Here is a 24,000-nt window from a genome sequence, read left to right on the forward strand (position 1 = left end):
CAAGTGGACTATTTTTCCTCCTACAGGATTTTCCTAAGCAAATCAACCCAGTGGTTTTCTGGTAAGGAAGCATTTAACGGCGATACATCTGATCCGGGATGAGATCAAACCTGGCCGGCCCCTGAGGGGAAGAGTTACCTGCCTCTTCATGTCAGAGATAAAACTGTCTGCTTCTGTCTGACTGACCGGGCTCCGTGTCAGCTCAGCGCAGTCAGCGCAGGTCACCTTCCAAAACAAAAGCTTTTTCTCTGTTTAATGAGGTTTAAAAACAGATACCTGTATTTATACATTTGAACCAAACCAGACTATACATGGCCTTTTATTATCTGTTACCAGTCAAAATAGTTTTATGGGGAAAAGTAGATACACTTAAAGCTTAAAACTTGAAGATGTCCCCAAAATGTCTGCCTTTATTAACTACACCAAAATATACGCAGTTATATATTTTTTCTTCGCGCCACACTACTGCTCACATGATTTACATAAAGTCTGGACTAAAGCATTGCACCATCAAACTGTACAAAGTATCACCATCATTGAACCCAGTTTTTATGATAAAAATATACAAAACATCGGCAGCATGTAAGCCACATGGTGAGGGGGGAATGGATCAATCATAATGAATAGCTCTCTGCAGTGATACAATGGGTGTGTTTGCTAAAGTAGAACAACATAAATATCTGTAATGGATTGTGTTAGTGTGGGACTTAAAGTGGACCTATCATGCTATATTTGAAACATATATTGTTGGACCATACCTATATAAAGTATATAAATATATATATTTCTTCAAAATACCAAACAGATCCTGCATTTTAGCCATGCCTCATTTTGCTCTATTTGCTCTTTCCAGCCCTGTTTTTGCAGGGGGCTGATTCTGTGAGCTGCAGCTGACCACGCCCCCCTGCAGGAGAGGGGAGTTGGCAGTTACTTTGGCATTAGGGCAGGGATATCTAGATACTTTCCAAGGTTTGACATAATGAATTGTGCTACTTTTAAAGCAAGCAACGATGTTTTCAAATCTGTAATCAAAAAGCTCCTAAAAAACGCTGTCGAAGCAGTTCCTGCCGTTGCTACGTTAGTTCAAACAGTAACAACGGACTAATTTTCTTAGAGGATGCATGTCAATTTAAATCAATGCATACAACTATTTTTTAAATCAATAAAATCATTTTCTAAATCCATAAAAGCATTTCAATTCATATTGGGAGTCATGTCGTTACTTTGTCGATAATGTGGCCATGTAATAAGCGGGATAATGTGCACATTGCATAATGTGCCTTCATGCCGATCTAGATCCCTCCGCTTCGCGTCGGGCTCCTGATCAGCCTGTCGGTGTTCTTTTCCCCATAATGACCGCGTCGCTGCACATTATCTCTTACATATGATTATATAGAGTCATTATTCATTTGTTTTAAAGCAGGAGGCGCAAACGCTTGCCTCGGGGAGGGAGAAAAAGAGCCACAGCGGAGAATAAACAGAAGGGCAACCATGGCAACCGTGCAAGGGAAGTCTTCTTCGCTGCTTTTGTGGCAGACTACAGCGCCACTTACAGGCCTGGCATATGTACTACAGCGTCTCCAGCGCTTTCGAACGGCAATCTCCCCTGATAGGTGGAGAATTGACCAATAGCCGTAGCGCCACTTTCCTGACGTCAGGACAGTGTTCAAATCTGGATCAGGTATCAGATCCGTTGCAGCCCCTTTTTTTAGAGATTTGGGTATGGAGGAAAATAGAGAGGGTTGTGTTTTCTGACACTTGGTGGGTTCCCTGACACACCGGGGACACATATTCATGTATAAAAGACGTACAAAAGTGCATTTTGCATGATAGGTCCCCTTTAATGTAAATATGAAACAAACACATTTGTTTAGATGGCACACATACAGACCTGGGGACCGTCCAATCACAGGGCCACGGCTTTAACCATCTGTGTGACTGCCACACTTCTCAGCAACAGTGTCGGCACAGGAGGTGAAAGGTTAGTCACGTTTGTGTTTCTGTGTCAGTGAAATGTGCAAAGAGGAGGGGGGAAGATGTAACATCTGGCGAGTGTGAAAGAAGCATTTGTATATTTCTGAGTGACTGTAAATCTGTGGGGCAGTAATAAGCACAACATGTGGATGCACGCTGATGCATGCACACACTCATTCACACACATTTCCATTCTCCCCCACTTTTTGTTCTTGCTTAGTATCAACGAGTGTCAAAGCAGGTTGACTGAGAAAGGAGATTAGGAACATGAGAAGGGTCTCAATGAGGCCTGCAGGTAGGATATCGGAGGCCTCTGATAAAGACGGCCGAAAGATGTACAGCAAAGAACAAAGAACAAAGAAACGAGGAGCAGGAAAAACTAAAGAGGAAAAAAGAGGGGAGCTTTATAACTTTCTGCAGAGCTTGAAATGGGGCCCTTTTTGGCAGCGAGCAGCGGATAAACCGCAGAATGGTGCGACTGGATTTGAGGGGTGGAGGAGGGGGCTGAGGAAAGGACAAGGAAGAAGGAGAGAGCGGAGAGGAGGGAGAAGAAAAGAAAGGGTGCAGACGGCAGGTTTTAATCAGCAACAGGCTGCTGGTAATGAGATCACTATCCCACTGCTCTCAGATTGATGTCATGTGAAGCTCTGTGGTGCACAGAGAGGCATGCCGAGGATGACAGGCATGCATGGCTCTCCTGCCCGGGCACACACAAACATACAAGCAAACACAAAGGAACACAAACACAGAGCTCATGTTAAGGCTGCTACATGCCCACAAACCAAGAAACACTAAAGAATTCCACATGCACACAAAGACCCTTTAATGCGCCTCAACTCCCTGCTGTTAATTTTCTTCAAGCTAAAAGAAAAAAGAGCTGACACAAATATAATCACACCCACACATACACCATGAACACGTTTCAGGTCCCAATGCAGCTTTATGTCTTTTCTGCCTCTCAAACGGCTAAGCAGGAACACAAAGAACATACTGTACCAAGTGAGGGTTGGCTAGACCTGTAGGCAAAAAGAGTTGAAGCAAAAGAGACAGGAAAAGCAGAACTGGGGGGGAGGGGGGGTAGAGTAAGAGAGAAAGGGAAAGCAGGGACACTCAGGGTAGCAGTTGTCGGTTTGGGGTTTTAAAGTTTGGCACACGACTTGAGAAATGAGGCAAAGTCTGGGAAAACATATGTGTAAACAAATTAACAGAAAAACTGCAACAAAAACTATTTATTTGAAAGGTGCCAAGGCAAATGTGCATATTGGGTGCTGCGTGGATTAGTGTGTGTGGTTAAGTGTAGAAGGAAAGCAGGCTGGAAACAAAGAGGCGTACATGTGCATCCAATGAATAGTTTTCCTATATAAATGTTCCCCAAAATTCAACCATGATGTCACTATGAACCTGTTGTGAACCCAACTCTGTCAACTACCATTACCGTCTCATGGTCCTCCCCCCCCCACGCATGCCTCTCCATCTCCTTCCACTCTATCCCCATCTTGTTTTTGGGCTTCCACTCTTTATCTTTCACCGTATAATGTTGTCTGGCTGCATTTTCCTTTTTCAATACAAACTGCATGTGCTCCCCCCCCGTCTCCCCCTCCTCCCCCGTCTCCTCATCCGCCAACCCAACCTCCCCCCAAACACACACAAACTGCTCACAGCCATTTGGAAAGTCTCCGGTATAACAAGGACAGTTTTAATCAGAACAGGCTGGCATATTCTGGCCAAGACCTGCACTTATGGTAATTCAATCAGAAAGCGAGGGGAACGAGGGGGGAGAGAAAAAGGGAAAAAGGGGCACACGGAGGGTAGTAGAGTGTGAGACGTGAAATAAGAAAAACAGAGGGAGGAAAACGGAGACAGTGGGCGGATGGGAGGGTGAGGTAGGGGTTGAGTGGTTGAAGGAGTTTGATCCACATGTGGAAATGATTGTCTAATTACAGAAGATATGTATAAGTGTTACAGCCTGCAGGACAGATGGTGATTGGAGGGCGCAACGCAGATTGAATGATTGAATGGGGTAGAAAATCAAGACGGGTAATTGGACCAGGAGGAGGAGATCCACAGGGGTGTCATGGTGACTCCTGCAACATCTCCTTTTTCTTATTCAGCCTCACACACAAGGCCTTTCCCAACTCAAGGGCCGCCCCTAAAACAGCTCTTTAAGCGGGTCTGCCTGCACCTCGTCTACAACATGAAACAGTCCATGGACATGTTTCTCATCGACTCACACAGACACAAACTTCTGTATCACTTGACCCCTTTAATGGCTAATAGAGTGTAAATGCCAGTTTTAAAGAAATAGTTCAACATTTTGGGAAACACGCTTTTTGTGTTTGAGCCAAGAGCTTCAGCTCCATTTTACTGAGGGGTTATGTGCCGGACTATTTCTTGGCCTGCAACAGTAAGGTTCATGGAGTTGCATGGCAACTGGGTAAGACACCAGCCAAGCTCTAGAAATAGTCTGGCATGTAACCCCACCATAAAACAGAAACTTTTGTACACATTAAACAAACTAAATATAAGATGTCAATTAGTGAGATTTAGAGTAGGGGGTTTTGTTACATTTGGACAGAGCCAGGCTTTAGGTTTTCTGCCGGTTCTCCTCTAAATGCTAAACGCAGCAACTCCAGCTACAGTTTTTCGGTTACAGACATGAGGTATGTTGTACATTTATGTAAATTACACCAAAGATTGCACAATGACAGAAAATGTGTTCAATTCCCCCAAACAACTCATCACCAAGCACTCTTTGACCTCCCTCTGTCTTTGTTTGTCTCAGTGTAAAAAAAGGACAGAAAAGGGCCAGGATGCAGTGCGGAGGATTGTCCCCATCAGGATAACCTGGCACCTCTTCACAGGACGCTGCCTGTCAACAGATGTGAGCGAGTTTGACAGCGTGCTGCAGCGCATGTCTGCGTTTCAGAAAATGTAAATTCCCTCTGAATGGTAAACAGGGATCAGACATAAGCTGCTGCTAATATCACAGCACCGACCTGGCGTTGGTTTTGTTTATGAAGAGACTTTTATTGTTTCAGATTGTTTCTTAATAGTGACCATTTGACCTATAAGACTTAATACAATATCTCATAGTTATTCATGAATGTGTTCTTTTTATTGGGACCAGCTGTTCTTTGTATTTCCATCACATTTCCCCTGCATGCGCCAGTGAGGTATAATACTTTCATCTATAGTCTGCACAAATCACTTTATTGAAAGGAAAATGTGTTACTAGCTGTTAACACTGCACCAGTGGTAGATTAAATACATAATAAAAATGTTGTTGTATTAAGTTCCCCCTAATTAATTTATGGATCGCAAATCGTTGACAGATAGCTTGGTAATTATTTCTATAGGATGGGCATTTTGTGTTTTTTTGCAATTACAAATTAAATAGACATACATGTTTAGGATATTTTACTGCCCATTTATTAACCAAATGTTATATGATATGTTGATGTTTCTAGATGAGCAGTATAATGTATGCATGCAACTCCAGTGACCTCCATCTCTGTTCAAATAAATCCTTTCCCTCCAAACTGGTCATGCCTACTTTAAAGCTAAATAATGAATTTATGTTTAAGGATCAGAAACCCCTTTGAGCATGTTAAAAACATATATGTGACCATTTCCATTTGTTCTAGGGAGGCTGTGGCGCAGTGGACTAGTGTGTTGGTGTTCGGATCAGTGGAGCACAGGTTCAAACCCCACTGCAGTCAGCATGTCGTTGTGTCGCTGGGCAAGACACTTCACCCCAAATTGCTCCTGTGGGGATTGTCCACAGTATTGAGTATGTAAGTCGCTTTGGATAAAAGCGTCTAACAAGTAACATGTCATATAACATGACTGTCGCAGCTCAAACCATAGTGACGGTGAAGAGAGACAGAGAACGAGAAAAAAAAGGCAACCCCCCAGATTTGGGGTCCTTCAGACATCACCGTACTTTCTTCAGTGAAAAGCATGCACCTGCACCTGGACTTAAATACCTGACATCTAATTATTGTAGTCCATAGCAACAAGGGAAACACTCTGCTACACATATGAACTGACTGGTATTAAAAGGTTAATTTGCCATTTGCAACTTCACCCATAGTCTCAGTTTTTCCTACGCTACACACCCAGCTGCTGCCTCTACCAACCACTCTCTGCCCTGCTTAGAAATGGCTTTACTCTCATGACACCAGCTGTGTTTCTACCTAGAGGTTGATGTTGGCCCTTATTAACGCCTAGTACTTAAAAGAAACTTGAAATGTCAAATGAAAATCCGTTACTTTATCATAATCGCTGTTCTCTTGTCAGTTTTTGGGCCAAATGCCTTCATATTAAATGTCCATCACACTGTGTTTAGTAATTGTTTGAACTCACCCCTCGTAACTCTGGAAATATATGATCATCCAGTGGAGCTGTTTCTGCATTTGAGCTGTAATGGAAAGAAAGGAGAACGCTGAGCATCACTTCTCAAAGTAAGTGGAGTCACTATGTATATCCATGTTTAAAGTGCCCAATGTAAGTCGGCCAGGGTGCAGTATCCTTTAATCTGTCTGATCAGGCATTTATACTGAAGGGGCTGGGCAACACACCTCTGTTATAAAGCATTTAACCCTGGCTTTGTATCCAACCAGGGCTTCATGAGAAGCCATCCCCACAATACGATACTGAAGAATTTAAACGTCAAAAAGGACAAATATAATTCTTTAAAACTTTTTTAGATAAGTAAAATTAAAGTTAAAATCCTGCTGATATCACGTCAACGCAATATAATGTCATGTAACTATTAATATTGAGTGCACCATGGAGGAGCTGTAAGCTAACGGATGATCGCCCCGAGCGTTCTCCAAGGTGTCACTTTGAGCAGTTACAAAACAGAAGTTACAAAACAGCAATAAGACTAAAAGAAATCTTGTAAATTCCACGAGCCACAGTATGTTTTGACAAACCTAAAGATACAGGACCGCAGCCCAGTGTGTGCGTAAACTCCAAACAAAGTAACTGAAGCTTTGGTGCTCATATTTCTATAGCCTTATTACTCTAATTAGAGCATCGGTGATAATGTGTCGTACTTCTAATTTAGTCCTCCCTGTATCTGTGTTGATGTAAACACATACATCCACTACGAAGCAAAAGTGCTGTGCCAGCAAAGTGGTTTCAAAGCCCTTACACATTGTGAGGCCTCTGATTAACTTGAAATAGCCATCACACCAGACTGAAAACAGGGTCGATCCTTCACATAGACAAGCTCTGCCACCTGGTGGAGAATAAATAGTCCTGCGATTTACAATTATACAATGACAGGGGCATTTCCTGACATTACTGTTGTTTAGACTTAGAGGCAGAGTGAGATTCTCCCTAGACCAGTGGTTCCCAACATGTGATCCTCCTTAGCAACGGTCATTACAGTCCTTGACAGCGGTCTGTACCACTAATTAATTAACATGTCACATATTCTGAATTGACCAATCAGAACTTTATTTAGCTTCCGTATTGTTTATTGTTGAATGTGGGCCGCGAACATTTTCTAGATTCTTATGTGGGCCCTGAGTTGTATTAGGTTGGGAACCGCTGCAGTACATACTCAGACGAACTATGTTTCTAAAAGACAAATAGTAACTAAGTGTTACTATTATAAAAATAGTAAGTGTTACTATTTCTCAAGAACAAACAGCTTCCTCTTTTTTCATTATGCTAAGAGGCAATGCTGGGAAAAGTCAACAGCACTGATTTAATGCCACAGATAACTCTTATGTCCAGATTACCTGATTCTGTGTTAAATGAAATGACAACAATGACATACAGTATGTTCAGTGCACCAGAAGTGAAGCTGCACTGTTCATTTAAACCACAGTGAGGTGATGTTGAATTACTTTTTACATCTTCTGTAGGCTGCACCCTGTTTTCCTTCCTGCAGCAAAATGTGATTAATTGATGTATCCAACATTTTATTAGTTCATTCCACTTAAAAACATTTGGGTATTACATGCATGGCACAAAAGGGATTATAGAATATTAGAAGAAGTTATATGCTTAACTAACAGTGTTGCCTTTAAATACAAACTCCCATCAATATCATTAACGTTTGTCTATGAGCTCTGGAAAAGCCAGGAGGAAGCTAAACAAGAAGCTGAGCTAATGACACCAATGGTATATCTCATTAAGATAATAAAGGTGTATTGTTATTACTTCTTTATTGTGCCTAAAAGTGATGTGAAAGTGAACATGTTTGTTGATAAATTGTCCAGTTTTATTACGTAGTAAAAAGTACGGCACTTTTTTCAAAAAAAATAACTTTTAAAAGAAATGAACGTTACTTATATTTTATTTTATTTAGTTAAAAAAAGATGAATAAAGATAAACAGTATCCCTTAATTTGAACTGTTTTTCTAATCATGTGCAGAAGTTAATTATGTATGCTTTATCCTTTGGATACAAAGACTTTCCCAAAGGACAGGTGGATGATGAATACATTATGATTTTTGCAGCCTATTTTTGTTGTATTCATGTTGTAGTTGGTCGAGTTGGAACTTTAACAATGTCATACATTGCTGGGTAGCTTTATCTCAAACAATACATACAATTTATAAACTGATCATGTGTTTTTTTTATGTAAAAATCTGAAATCAACTAATAGGGTACCTATAGCACGTGTTAACTACATGGAGGAAACATACTATATATTTGTCTAAAAAGTAGTGGATGGAATTATAAAGTAGCAATAAATGCAAAGTAGAGTAGAAGTACCCTAGACTTGAGTAAATGTCACCTCACTTTTCTATAACTAAACTTGAGCTCAGTGCTGACAAACACTTTCCTCATCATAGTCATTTGTTATCTTTACTAATTAAGGAATATGTTTGGGCATATCGAGGAAAGTTTGGATGCAAATGTAAAAAGCATTTCCAAGAAAATGATCTATCATTAGATTCCCGTAATTGAAACCGAGAGCTAGCAGCAGCTGACAGTGAAATCCAGAGCAGGTGCAGACTTCATGTCAAACACTGTGACCCCATAGCCTAATTCCCTACAAACTGAAGGCTGCGGTGAGCACATTCAGTTCACCTTTCAATAATCATGTGTTGAATAAAACACATCCCACTTCAACACTACCGAGAGGCCGTGACCTAATTAATAACCTGTGCAGGCGCTCAGGTACATTTAGTATATTCTACGACACTTACAAGAAGCTTCTGACCTACATTCACTGTGTCCCGGCCAATCTGCGGCGATAGTTTAGCTTTGAGCTAACACAATCTGTGGAGAGAAAGGAAACGTGATGGGGAGAGGAGGGGCGGTGGGAGTCACGGTGAGGACCGCCCTTGCCACACGTGCCAGCTTTTTCAGTCAAAGATCGTCTATCTTTTGAAAAACGGTCACTCGCGACGAAAAGCATATGCCAGTTTTCGAGTTGTGAGCGTGGGCGTTAAGTCGCTTTGCGCATGTGCTCTGCTCGTACAGTTTCCTCTCATATAAGAAGGCATGTGGATAGGCATTGACACATTTGACCTCACATTGCAGAATATGTTTTCAATTGTCTGTGTGTCTCGTAATTTAGTTGGAAGACTTTGTAATTGTTGTAACATGAGATTGTAACATGAAGTGTGGAGTGTTCTGCTGAACTAAATACAACAATTGTTCAGTGTTTAATCGATTCATTAAAAAAACGATTTTACATTAAACTAAATCTTACATTTTCCTTAAGAAATAACTTGATGATATTTAACAATATATATATATATATATATATATATATATATATATATATATATATATATATATATATATGTGGCCTATGGTTGATTTGAATACATTATTGTACAATTATTTGTTGTAATGTAAAAATAAAATAATATGTATTTATATCCGTATTGATATTTTATAAATTGTTCTTCGTTCACACTATAATTATATTATCACTATAATAAATATATTTACTAAAATGCAATTATGATATGGTATTTTCTCTACATACTTGCTTACATGCTTAATGTTTCTTTGTGCTAAAATGCCTATCTATCTGCTGTGGACTATTGAAACTGATACTTTCTAATATTGTCCTATTTCCATTATTAATAAATTATAGACTTGAATTATTTTTTATTTATTTGTTACTCTACTTTCTTATTCACATTAGAAAATAATTTCCTTAGGGTGATTAATAATGGTATATCTTATATTATCATTATTAATATCCTGAATATTATTTTACATAAAAGGTTTGTTTAGCTGAAAAACATATGCTAAACGTTATACTGTATTTTACAATCATTTCAATTAATATGGGATTAGTTTTGTATCATAAAGATAAAGCAACACTTTCTCAGAATAAAGCAAAACTATGAGTTTAAAAGGAAAAAAAACTGAGTCAAGCAAAATAAAATAAATTTCAAAAATAAAACTATAAATTGCAAACAAATCATTTGTGTAATCATGTAAACTATAAGTCTTTTTTCTTTGTTTTAACATAGGTTTTTGTTTGCAGTTCTTGTTTCTTCTTTCTCAATGATCAGACTTTTGCTCTAGCTGCAGCTTTCTCTTTTGCGCTCCCTCATTTTTTGTTTGAGATTTTGACACAAACGTCCCAGGTGGGCGGGACTTTCAGGGGTGCGTCCCCATTGGCTACTCAGTTTTTGAGTGACAGCCCAGTCCTCCAGCGATTGTACAGTGCAGGCATCTGCGGCGCGGTAGCTGCCTGCGCGTGGACAGAAGACCCCAGAAGAACCAGCATTTCAATTATTATAATACTACAAGTGAAAATATAGGTAAGTATTGATCATTTGTGCTATACGGTCTGTTTCTTTATTGTGATAAGTGAGAAGTAAAGCTGTGCTATGAAAGTTAGCTTGTGCTACCTTTAGATCATAACAATGCAAGCTAAGTAGCCTAACAGTTAGCTACATAGCTAGCAGTGAGTGAGCGTTCAGACACCGGCGCACACACTCAAACGGACTCGTGTGCCTGACTCTACCAACAGGTTTTCATGATTCTGTTTAGATATGCAAGTATAAGCCATGATAGCTTATTTTATTAACACGCTAATTTGATATGAAAATCAATGGAGGCTGAGTTAACTTTGTAGGAAAACCTACCGTCCATGAGCTGTGTTTTATTTGTTAACTTCATATTTTTCATTTCCTAAAACATTTATTTTCCTCTCATATTAACAGTGTGGATCATTGAGACAGCGTGGCGTCCAGAGTCTTATCCCGTTTTCCCACTTCCTCTGAGGGGACAGCACGGAGGGGGGGCATGAAGAAAGACCTGCACCAGCTTCATCCACGCTGGCGTTGCTGTTATCACTGGCTCAGTGTCATTTCATTTGACCAAATGGCTTTACATATACATTTAATAGATTTTATTATTATCCACCTTTTTGTTGTATGTCCTTTTATTTAAAACATTCTTTGAGACATCATCTTCTGGTTCAAATTTCAATAAATGTAATTTGTATAATCACTCTTTTGTCTTTATTCTACATGAAAATGTTAGAGATTACATTCAAATCTGTTGATTATTCATATCTTCCTCAGGCTAGGAATAGTAGTTTTTAATGGTAAATGTATATAATTTTCTCACAGGATATAGAATGAGACAACACAGTTTGTATCCATTGTGTATGAATGCTTCAGCTCTTCAGACCAACATAGTAAGATGTGAGCATGTTCCTAATTGTGTTGGTATGCAGCCTAGGTCTGGTCTGTTTAATAAAGCAAATCTGCCACTTTTATATTGCAGAATTTGTTCAATTAAAGCAGTCTTTAATTGTTGGTCCTAAACATAGCAATATATGCTTTTGAAATGTAACATGTCTTGAAAAATAATAGTATACAGTTTATATTGTGCATCACCTTTAGCTTAAAAATACATAGATGTGTTTTTTTAATCTATAAAATAAATAGACAAACACTTTATCAATCCCAGATTGGGAAGTTAATTAACAGCAGCAGTGTGTTCAGGTATTCAAATATTTAAAGTTGGAATAAAGTATGAACTACACATCACAAGTATAATGCACAGCAATCCATAAGAGAAGTCCGATATGTTCATGAAAACCCCCCAGGAGACACCGACACTAACGTGGCCGAGTGGACTCCGGAGTTTGCTGCATGAGTTGCACTGTATGATCTGTGGTGTAGTGGGCTGTCACTCAAAAACTGAGTAGCCAATGAGGACGCACCCCTGAAAGTCCCGCCCACCTGGGATGTTTGTGTCAAAATCTCAAACAAAAAATGAGGGAGCGCAAATGAGAAAAGCTGCAGCGAGAGCAAAAGTCTGATCATTGAGAAAGAAGAAACAAGAACTGCAAACAAAAACCTATGTTAAAACAAAGAAAAAATACTTATAGTTGACATGATTACACAAATGATTTGTTTGCAACTTATAGTTTTATTTTTGAAATTTATTTTATTTTGCTTGACTTAGGTTTTTTTCCTTTTAAACTCATAGTTTTGCTTTATTCTGAGAAAGTGTTGCTTTATCTTTATGATACAAAACTAATCCCATACTCTTACACCAATAAACGTGTTAGAAAACTCGGGAGACATGGTAGGAGTGAGACCTCTCGGCTCCTCAGCCTATCTCTGCCTCGTTTCCTCGTTGTGTTATAGCAGAGCCCAAGCACCATTAGCATAAAATGTGTGTCAGTAGGGCAGCGTAAGCTCACATGCCTTGCGCACATGCTGTAGAGCTTTAACCAGCATTCCAATGTCGAACGAGCCCAATGTGCCGTGTCCACGCGGGGCTCTCGGCCAATGAAAAAGTGAGAAAGAGTAAAAAGGAGTGGGGGCACGAGGAGAGGAAGGGCGGGGGTGAGATGTTTTTAGAGAGCGTGACACACAGAGGGAGAGGGAGGGGAGAGACATCCCTGATACACACCGACTTACAGGCGGTTAGCGGGACACACAAAAAGAGAACAGGGAAAAAAGCTGGTCACATTTCTCAGGCACCTGAAAACGTGCGGGTTATTTTAGGACTCGTGTTGTTTATTGATGAGTGGGGAGTGTTTAAACTACTTCCACTCTCTGTTCATGTTTTGGTGGTGACTGTACATGGCAAGCAGCTGAACGCTTTGGATCTCTCATTTAGAAAAACACTTTACAGTAATATCTTAGCACAGCATCAAGGGGTGCACACAGAAAGCCAATCCGAGTGCTGTCTTTTGACCTCGGAAATCATTTGTAACAATTAGAGATTTGCTCTAATTTCGCTGAGCATTTGGATACATTCTTTATGAATTGGGCTCTTTTGACTCTTTATCAACGAAAATTCCTCGGTAGCAACCAGAGGCATTAGACGACCACATTTAGCAGCACGGAATTGAACAACACCGACATAGGAAACATGGAACACAGTCCTGGTGGTAAGTAGCCTTGGCTCTTCTTTTTTTTTAATATAATGTATCGTCTCTATGTCTCCTGCATTAAATGGAGAGATTATTCTAGACAAGCAGGCAATGGTGCATAATGGGAGCAGGTGCCTGTGCTCTTGTCTACATCCCATATTGGCTATTCCTAGATATCACATGTATTGGTTGATTCTAAAGATAATTTATAAACATGTTCAATGTTATATCATTATAAAACTACTTTGCTTTTTATCCTGTTCCACTGCATTTCATTTTTAAAACACTGTCTAATTAAGTTACTACAATTCATTAGTATATGATTTTATTTTGCAATTTATTTTTTTAACACAGTTGAAGCAGATTCGTTTTTTGTGCAGCTTTTGGGAATCTTGTTACAGTACAAGAATTGTATATGATTTGGTGAATATGGCAGGGTTTAAACTGTGTATTCTAAGGCTATGGCACGTTGCCAAGTGCTCCTGGGCTGCAGACAGTTGAGGGTTTTTTGAGTGAATGAGTTGAGCTCGGAGAGGGAAGTCCTCTCTCATCAATCTCTGGGACGGACTTCCGATTCCCTGCATGTAAACACACTCACGTGAACCGCGACCTAAATCGCCTTCTGACCGAGAACATGTTCTGCTCAGCCCATTTCCTCTGAACACGTTTATTCTCACGTTATTGGTTACACACTCACTTGGGGCCATTTCATTTAGACGGATTTTAAAGTATTGCATTTATGGGAAGTTTTTGAGTGAATTGATTCTTTGTAGCAGTGTGTGACTCATTGCACTTGGCTGTTTATTATTTCATTGGCTGAACCTCAACTTCTTCCATAACACATTCAGTGGACTATGTAAAGGAGCAGTAACGCCCACTGAGTCAAACACTCGGTGCCTAATGTTTCACCCATGTACTGGCCCCTATTCGAAAACAGTTCCCAGTCAACATCAAGTCCTGCCAGGAACTGAATCATGATATAAATGTAGCGCATGATGGAAACAAGCCCACGGATTGTAATACTTTCCCGTTAACTATGTTAGGCTATAGAGCCTATGCAATGGGCATAACAACGGGAGATTAACGTATGTGCTAAATCCACTGCACTCCTGTTACATAACGGATGAAGACTGAACTAGAAATAACATGTCAAAAATAATCTTTTAACGTTTTTAGGTCGACACCATTTGTACATTGAGTAAGCTATAAAATGGCATGGGCTGCGAAATAAAAAATAAAATAAATATATAAATTATATAATAAGGTATGTATCTATGGTAACCAACATATTAGTCCTTGAACAGAGGCAGAGACTGGCTTGTCTTTACATCACTTCGCCCAGTGCACGCTGGGTAAAAACAGTCGTGACAATGATGGGAATCATGCGCCTGATTTTTTTTTTTTTAATACGCAGTTACCCCGCCTAGAGCTGACAGCACGTGCACACAGCCTCAGAATCCACGTGCTGCGCTCAGTTCCCAAGCACCCCCTCCCATCTCCTCCGCGCCCATTGTGCTCGCGCTCAGTCTTCACGGGGATTCCTCTTCAATTGCTGATAGCTTGGTCAGTGGGTCAGAGGTTTAGCAGCTTTTTCTCTCGTCCTGGAGACTGTAACTAGTTTACAATGTTAACTAGTAATTATAGCGGACCATATTCAACGTGCTGTTTGGTACCTGGAAAGGGCATAACCATAGTTTTTCTTGAATTCTAACTTGGTTTTGGTTGACAACGCTAACTGTTCTTACAGTGTACATACACAACCTTAGATTTCAGTTATGTACATTTGCAACAGTAACACTTGTAATGCTTAATGCAGGGCATTAAAGTGTTAGTGTTAATCATTATGACCCCACTTTATTGTATTACGTGACATTCTGAAAAAAGCGATCACCATAGTCTTTCTATTTAACTGGTTGAAATTAAAGCATAGCCGGACCATTACGGTCTTTAATGATCAAACACAATGTTTTCACTATGCCAGAAATTCAATGGCTGGTAGCCTACCTATTTATATATATTTATATTTATATATATATATATATATAGTTATAACATCCCAATATTTAGAAGCATATGAATGCCTTACTGGTGTCATTTATGCCAACCAGCACAATAAGCTTAATGTTGAGCACTGATACCAGCCCTGAAATCAGACTCCTTCGGGTTGTCAGCCTGACAGACGATCACACAGCTCGCTAATTCACATTAAAAGCCAAGCTTGATATGGGTGACGGATAGTATTTCTATCCAAGGATTGAATTTAACCCACTTCTTCTGGTCCATTATGTATTTATGGGTGAACCCACTATATCTACACGTGAAACTCTTCAAACGTTTGCCCCACATAACTCCTTAAAATTTAAACTGGAACAACATACAACGGAGGCACGACTGTTTCTTTGTATAGCAATTAAAGATCATTTGAGGTTCATGTGATAAAAGGAAATGTTGCCCTCTGTGCCAGAGAACCATCCTTCTTGAAAGTGTTTCATAAATAGACACATGACATGAGGACAGTTGTTTCACGTGGAGTGGGGATTACTGTCCATGTACATTTACAAATGTTCTCATGAAAGAGGACGGACTAGTTGGAAGTTAAGAGACGGCATGTCCCCAAATAACATGATGTGTGCGTGCTGCCTTTACATTTAGTCTGCCATGGATGCATGCCTGCGGGGGTGGGAACACATGTGGAGTGAAAGGTCGGGCAGAAGGGAGGGGCGGTTTGTTTATTCTGTACTTCTCATGGCTCTGTGTATCCACAGGTCACATGTTGTAGCTTGTGCCCGAGTACAGCAGGGAGGGTATTCCCAGAGCTCGTTAGGGCACTCAGCCGATTCTAAGAAAATGGAGACAAAAAGTGACACCCTGTCCTCTGCAGGTGATACACACCACACGCCCATCAAGTTTAATCTTACTTACACAAACACACAATAAAATGCATGTAACAGTCAGTAGTATTGCAACCACCCCACAGGAACTGGGGCTTAGAGTACCTTTCAGTCAGGGTTGACACGTGTGAGCATGCAGTGTAATTAAGGAGGCCAGACAGAAATGCAACACGTGTTTCTCAAGAAGAGAAAACACATGAGACGTGGGAGGCTTTTTTCCCTATAAGGTTCAGTGTCCTTGAGACAAAATGTTCACAGAATGACAGAGAAGAGAATCTAAGAATATTGTTTGATATCAGTTAGACCAGAACTATCTTACACGACTGCAGTAACTGGGGCAGAAGCATTGATAAAAGCTATTACAAGATGTGGTGTTTAGTGGCATAGTCCTTGACACACCAATGTGGAGCATGCCATTTCATCACCTTGAAAACCATTATGGTTAGCATACTTGTATGCTAAGATGTGTAGATAACTGACATAGTGATCTAATTGTGAATCAAAAGGTCATACTCTGAAATAAACCCAAAGGAGGCCACCAAAATAAGCAGAAGTATACCACTTCTTTAAATCAGGATTATTATTTTTTTGCAATAAAATGGAGTCTGTCCTTTTTAGTTTTAAAAGTATTTAAAAATACTTATGTAAGCTTTGAAGCGTCAGTGGGTTTTGCACTTTGCCCATCTTTTAACACCTTGGATATAAATGCAAAATATAACTCATCATAAATGAGTAAAGCAAATCATTTAATGGGTTAAAAGTTAAAAGCAAAAACGTGACAGCACGTTCCTAGTGACTCTGTGGAATGCAGTGTCTAAGGTAGCAGTGCCCTGCTCCCCCCTGCGTCTAAAGCCACAGCACTGAAGTCCTTTCTCTTCCAAACGTGATCTGCGCTTGTTATTGTACTTCTGCTGCTGTTGTCTACACGGGACTGCGCAAAGAGCCTTGTGAGCCGGGCGGGAACTGTGTCAAGAGTCCATGTGAGCTCCCGGTCAGGTGGCTGGCGGATAGATGTGTCTGCATGCCCACAGCCATAGCGGGGAGGGGGGGAGGGAGGAGGAGGAGGCAGAAGGGGAGGAGGCTGGAAAATAAGGGAGGGATTGGAGGAGAGATTCGATGCTGTAAGCAAGCAGGCAGGGAGCTGGCTGGCTCGGGCTGCACGTGAGGGGCAGGCTCTCATCTTGCAGGGAAGAACATTCTGCACAACATGAGGGGGTGGGGGTGGGGGGCTGTCGAGGGGAATAGGGCATTTCTGACTCAATGTGACATCCCTGCACAAAGGCCTGTCTATGGCTCTCATTGTTAATGAATAGTGACTCAATTTCATATAATAATACGCATTTATGGAGTTTCCTTTTCCAGATAGATTGATTTAAGTTTGGTTTCCTGAAATATGTTTGGATAGGATAGGATAAAGGGTATTTTATGGCAAAAATGTAACTTCTGTAGAAAACATACATTATCAGGCCATTCTGTTATTCATGGCTTTAATAATCCATGTGTGGATGAATGTATTTATCTTGCCTGGTCATTTTTAAACATTCTCCAATGGGCTTCTAATTTGTCATTAAATACTGGATTACAGTTACACTGGATCAAAGTGTAGCATTGCTCTTCTCCCCAGCACTCCCTCTTCATTGTACATGTGAGCCAGATAAAGATCAGAGAACTGAATGTCCCCCCCCTCTCTGCTCCTCCAGGTGTTATCTTGTACGCTGGCTCGTCCGGCAGTGCCAGCCCGAGTCCTGGCAGCCCCTCCAGTGGATACCAGACCCAGTCGCCCTCATCCCACTCGCAGCCTTCCTCCCCAGAGACAGTCTCCTTCCAGGAGATTGGGCCCCTTAAGCAGCGAGGGGAACGAAGGGGAGGGACCCCTTCCCCGAAATTGGTCTTCCAGTTTCCAGAAGTAAACAACGCTCCAGTGGCCCAAGTATCAACAGTGTCATCGGCAACCTTCAGCCATCCCACAGTGGCCAAAAGACCTTGTGGTTTCACTGGAACATTCACCAGTAAGTACCCACTCACGCCTGCCTCTTCTTGTTATGTCTACCTGCCTAGAATGTTTTTTAATTGTATTCCTCTCTCTGATGATAAATGTTTGCTTCTTTCAGAGACTGGAGGTATGGTGCTTCTGTGTAAGGTGTGTGGGGACATCGCATCTGGGTTCCATTATGGTGTGCACGCCTGTGAAGGCTGCAAGGTGAGACCGAAAAAAACAATACTATTATGTCATGTCTTTCTGTTCATTAAGTGTACATGATGACATGTTGCCACACAATACTCTCTTCTAAAGCCTTGATTGTTGTGTGCCTTCCCCAGGGTTTCTTCAGACGCAGCATTCAGCAGAATATCCACTACAAGATGTGTGTGAAGAATGAAAACTGTCTCATCATGCGCATGAACAGAAACCGGTGCCAGCACTGCCGCTTTAAGAAGTGTCTCTCCGTGGGCATGTCCAGAGATGGTGAGAGACGTGTTCATGTCCCTTTTTAAAGATTATATTAAGACATATGGCAACTGAAAATGAAATCATTTTGTATTTACTTAGTGCAGAGGGTTGCATTTATCTATGTTTGCAGTGCGACATGGAAAATCAGATATAGATCATTCGACTGTTAAAATAGTTCATAGAATGTATTTTTTTTCCTTTCTCTCCTTTTGTCTTTTGTTCCCTCTGCCATCCTTTCTCCTTGCCCTGCTGTTTGATTTATGGCAGGAGGAGCGCTAGAGTCCCAGTAGTCATCTGTCATGCGGAAACTGTGACAAATATAGTTTATTTTGGGAAATGGGGACACAAAGTTACCGACATGTCACCAGAATGTACCGACTTCCTTTTCGTCAACACTGACGTTAACAAACAGTCATCTGGGACCTGATGTTATTCTGTCCTGTTAATCCTGAAAACCTGCAGCACTTGACTTTCAATTAAATAATATTACTTCAGTAAATGTGCTCTACAGCATAATTTCACCGCAGGACTCTGATCTCAGGGGGAATGGCTAAACTAGGAGATAATAAATCATGTTCTTTCTGGAGCAAACATTTTTAGCTGACCTAAAAAAGCCACTATATGGGAGTGGAAAATCACCTGTATTATAACAGAAGGCAAACTTTATTTTTAAGATGTTTTAATTATCTACCGAAGCCCAAAATGAGAATGTTATAGACCTTCAAAGACATTTTTATGTAACACTTTTGATTTGACAGCATAACTGTTTTTGAAAATACAATTTAGTGATCATCCGATTCTTTCCACCTCCAACCATTGGTCTCTTCACCTCTCATACCTGCAGCCCTAGTCTCTTTGACCTTGCCACTGTCATTTCTCTAATGACCCAATGACCTACTTTTACAGAAAAAGATAGAACAAATGCACAACTGGAAGACATAAACACAGAGAAAGAGAGAGGGGTGCTGGGGGATTTGGTGCATCATGCAGCGCTCTATAAATAGGGATGTTAGTGTAGGTGAAGAATTGAAAAAGGGGGGAAGGGAGGATTGAAAAGGCTGGAGAGGAGGATGAGGCAGTCGGATGAGAGGACGGCTTAAGTATTCGTATTATGGTGAAACTGCTGTGACGGTTTAATCGGAGACAGTAGAGAGGTTTTGGGATTAGTAATCCACACAGAGATGGCCGCTTGAGGGTCATAAGTAGGATCCATATTTGAATTAAAAGTGGCTGTTTCTCTACATAGTTATAATTGTAATTGCCTGAGTATTAATGTGTGCTTTCCTTCTATTCTCCTCAGCTGTGCGTTTTGGGCGTATTCCCAAGCGGGAGAAGCAGCGATTGTTGGATGAGATGCAGAGCTACATGAACAGCCTCAACGAATCCGCTTCCATGGAGATGGAGGTATCGCCTACAACCGACGCCCCCTGCAGTCCCCAGACCCAGACGAGTGAAGAAGCGGCCTCCATATCTTACCTCAGAGACGAGAAACCAATCAAGATAGCTGCTGGCAACGGCAACATTGGCACTTCCTCATTCCGAAACAATTCAGCGCAGAAGCCTTCCCTGTCGAACTCGGGGACTCAGACCCACCACACGGTCCACGGGGAGCAGGCCAGCTACCTCGTCCCAACAAGCTGCCCTGTCTCCTCCACCAACAACGAAAACTCCACTATAGTCGACAACGCCAAGTACAACTTCTCTTCCAATCAGAATCAGTGCCCGGTCAGTGGTCGCCTATCATCTCAATCCTACTCAGCCAATCAGAACAGTTACTCAGCCGGTGATTTCCAGAAGCAAAGTGCCTGCCCCTGGAAACTAAGCGGAGGAGCCAAAGTGCTGGTGAGAATACTTTTTTCATCTGTTTATTGAGTATGTGAATATCATATGTCAATAGAAAGTCCATATTACTTATTTTTCCTCTCTTCTCTTTGTCTCTCCTGCAGGCATGTCCCCTTAATTCCTGTCCCGTGGCTCCGGCCAGTCGCTCCAGTCAGGAGGTGTGGGAGTCTTTCTCCCAGTGCTTCACCCCTGCTGTTAAAGAAGTGGTGGAGTTTGCAAAGAGCATCCCAGGCTTCCAGTCCCTCAGCCAGCACGATCAGGTCATGCTGCTCAAATCCGGCACTTTCCAGGTACATACAGCTAAATATAATGTTTTGTTTAGAGAATTTGTTTATTTTATTTTGCTATCCTTTGGAGTCTTTTTTTCGACTGACATTGTCTGGTTCCTCTCACAGGTTCTGATGGTGAGATTCAGCTCACTGTTTGACCCCAAGCAGAGGACGGTGACCTTCCTCAACGGGCAGACATACTCACTGGCTTCACTGAGGGCTCTGGGCATGGGCCCATTACTGGAAGCCATGTTTGATTTCAGCGAGAAGCTTGCATCTTTGGGTCTGGAGCCGGACGAGATGGCTCTTTTCATGGCTGTCGTGCTGGTTTCTGCCGGTAAGCTGGCACACTAATACTTGTAAACAAAGCACATACTGTAAGCATCTATTTCCTCGTGTCTAACCCCAATGCCCTTCCTCTCTTTCTGCAGATCGATCCGGCATAGTGGAGGTTGGAGCTCTGGAGCTGTTGCAGGAGAACCTAATAAAAGCTCTGCGCTCTCTCATCACCAGTCGCCGTCCAGATGATAGCACCCTCTTCCAAAAGTTGCTGCTGCGTCTGCCAGACCTGCGCACCCTGAACAACCACCACTCCGACAAGCTTCTAGCTTTCCGCATTGATCCTTGAACAAAAACAAACCGCTCAAACTTCCTGAGGTATCAGCTTTGGGGGGCCTCCCTGCTCCCCATGCCAGCCTGGCCTGCCACATACAGTACACTGGACTCTGCATGATGGCCAGTTGCTGTGCCAAGTCTCTCAACATAAGAGAGTGAAAATATCAGTGATGGATGAAGGCACGGCAGGAAGTGAAGGCTCCTGAACTCAAACTGATCCTTCCTCCTACCCAGGATTGCTAAAAAAAAAAACCTTACAACATGGCTTTATTCTTCCTTGGGTTCAACATCCAACCACAAAGTCATCACCTCTCCCTCGGGGGGGGTTTGTGCTGAAGACCAAAAAGAAGAGAACGCTTGGTGTTCCCCACTCAACTTTGTCCTCCTATTCCAGCTCACAAAGCTACATGAGGGAAGCACAAACTCTTGCCAAGAGAAAAACTAAAATGTACATTCACTAACAATGATTTATTTCTGTACATTCATGCTACAATGTGTAAAGGGCACTTTACATACAGACCTCGTAGATCAATATATAACAATATATAGCAATAGAAAAGTTTAATACACAGGTGGGAGGAAGATTTGTGTCTGCCCTGTTGAAATGATATAAGCTATTTTCACAACATTTCACCATGTAAGGAATCTTTATAAAATCACCCATTTGTGATTGAGAATTGTATAACATTTTTAAGAAATGAGAATAAATTGCATTGTATTTGTATGCAGGTAATCATGGAGGGCTTATAGGTCATTTTATAGACCATGTCTGGTGGAATATACAGTATGTTTTCTTGTACATCTTGTATATAACCTTTATTCCTGTTCCATGTAGGTTTGCAAATATGTAAATTAAGTTAGCATTGGATTATTGTATGTATATCACACAATAGATTGGAGTATAAACTTTTTATTTGAAGATATATATCATTGAAATAAATGTATTATCAAGTGACTGCATCTCCTTGTGAATGTTTTACACCATACAGCAAAGTACCATTATTAAATATGATATAGCATTTTTTTCTTGTAGCTCGTCTTTTTTCCCTTACCTCTTTAATGTGAAGCTAACATCAGTATTACCACCGCGTACCTTAGAGCCGTAGCTTAGCAACAGGCAATCAGCCAATCACGCTCAAGGTCTGAGAGCCATTAGGGCTTTTTACAAACAAGAAACACCCCTTGAGCTTCCTGTGTGTGATAAGAGGTATGTAAGTGTTGCACAGGTGATGTTCTTTGCCCTGAACACACTGTGACTTTTTTCAAAGCACACGCAAGGCTAGAACTCAATGTTCTGCAAAGTAATGAAAATACAGCAAAGATTAAACTTTTAAAAAGTGTTCAATTACAGGCAAGTTATACAAGAGATACAAATAAAAATAACAAGGGAAGCTAGTAAACATTAAAAGATAAAACAAGTAGCCATTGGAAAGGAGACTATATTTAAACAGATGTATTCTGTACAGTAATGTTTAGCTGAGGGTGATATGAGATGTCGGTATGCAAATGCTCAGGGTGCCAGACAGCTAATGGAGACGTCACCTCTTATATCACTAGTCCACTTCAAGGGCTGTGTGCACTGACGTAGACAGAGACAGCATGTTCCTGTTTGTGATTTATATAACCTTAAATCACTGATATTATAAAACAAATGCATGTACATTTTGTATGAAGGCAATTGAACTAAGATTAGTATTCCGTTTGACTATCATTCAGGAGTTCATGTGACTCCTCATGAGACATATCCAGCAGTACATTTATTTTAATTCAGGATCATAATATTAAATCTCCTCCGCATCAGGTGATTCTCTGGCAGTACAATTGTCTCTAAGCAATAGCCTGTATCTCTCCCATAGGAGCCAAGAAATAAAAAATGAGCATCAGTCAGAAGCTGCCCTCGGCCATCTGCCCTACATTTATCCAACACAGCCACACTTTTATCCTCAACGCTGCATCAGAGGGAGACAAAGCCCACAGTTACAGTCGCTGCTGGAGCTGTGACTCAACCAGTGGTCATGTAATTTCTAAGAATCGTGCTTTAGGTCTTCATATGCCACCCAGTGGACAGGATGATAACAACAAGAGCACGTTTTTGTTATTTTATGACGAGACCCAGGGACCAGGAATAATGCTGGAACCAAAAGTCCCTTCTGTCAAAAATCAATTATATCACATATCATCACACAACCACTAAAGAGTCAGCATCTCTGTTATGTATCAAAGTGAAAGACTCAACGTTTCAAAGTTCATTCCCAGTTGTGGTAACATCTCACATGATCCGGTTGGTTGCTGGTCTGGAGATTTTGATCATATCACGTGAGCAGATAGTTTCTCTGGAAATCATGGAACTGTAGATCTTCAAATTTCCATTTCTAAAGGAGCTCTATTGTGCGATTGCATAACCAATATAATCTGGACGAAATAAGTGAGGCTTCTGCGTTGTCACCAATCATCCTCTTTCTCTACTACCAGAATAAAAAGAGACAGACAGTGTTCTGTATAGAGGTTTTATCCCAAAGAAGAAGTGTTTCAGTTATTATGCTGCATACTGTTGTGACTCTGGTTCCTTCCCGCAGCATACATTTGATTCTTGTCTGCTGGTGCCATCAAGTGGCTAAAAGAAGGAAG

General features: G+C 41.0%; 1 protein-coding gene across 1 annotated transcript; it reads left to right on the forward strand.

Annotated features, from left to right (window-relative positions):
- Positions 1-12,817: 12,817 nt before the first annotated feature.
- On the forward strand, positions 12,818-22,327 carry nr1d4b (nuclear receptor subfamily 1, group D, member 4b). Its single transcript, XM_034229452.1, has 8 exons — positions 12,818-13,324; positions 17,898-18,206; positions 18,309-18,397; positions 18,517-18,661; positions 19,947-20,488; positions 20,593-20,778; positions 20,884-21,094; positions 21,189-22,327. The coding sequence occupies exons 1-8, from the start codon at positions 13,306-13,308 to the stop codon at positions 21,383-21,385; spliced, it is 1,698 nt and encodes a 565-aa protein (XP_034085343.1). The 5' UTR covers positions 12,818-13,305; the 3' UTR covers positions 21,386-22,327.
- Positions 22,328-24,000: the final 1,673 nt, after the last annotated feature.

Source organism: Gymnodraco acuticeps, unplaced genomic scaffold (assembly GCF_902827175.1).
Source record: "Gymnodraco acuticeps unplaced genomic scaffold, fGymAcu1.1, whole genome shotgun sequence".
Classification (NCBI taxonomy): domain Eukaryota; kingdom Metazoa; phylum Chordata; class Actinopteri; order Perciformes; family Bathydraconidae; genus Gymnodraco; species Gymnodraco acuticeps.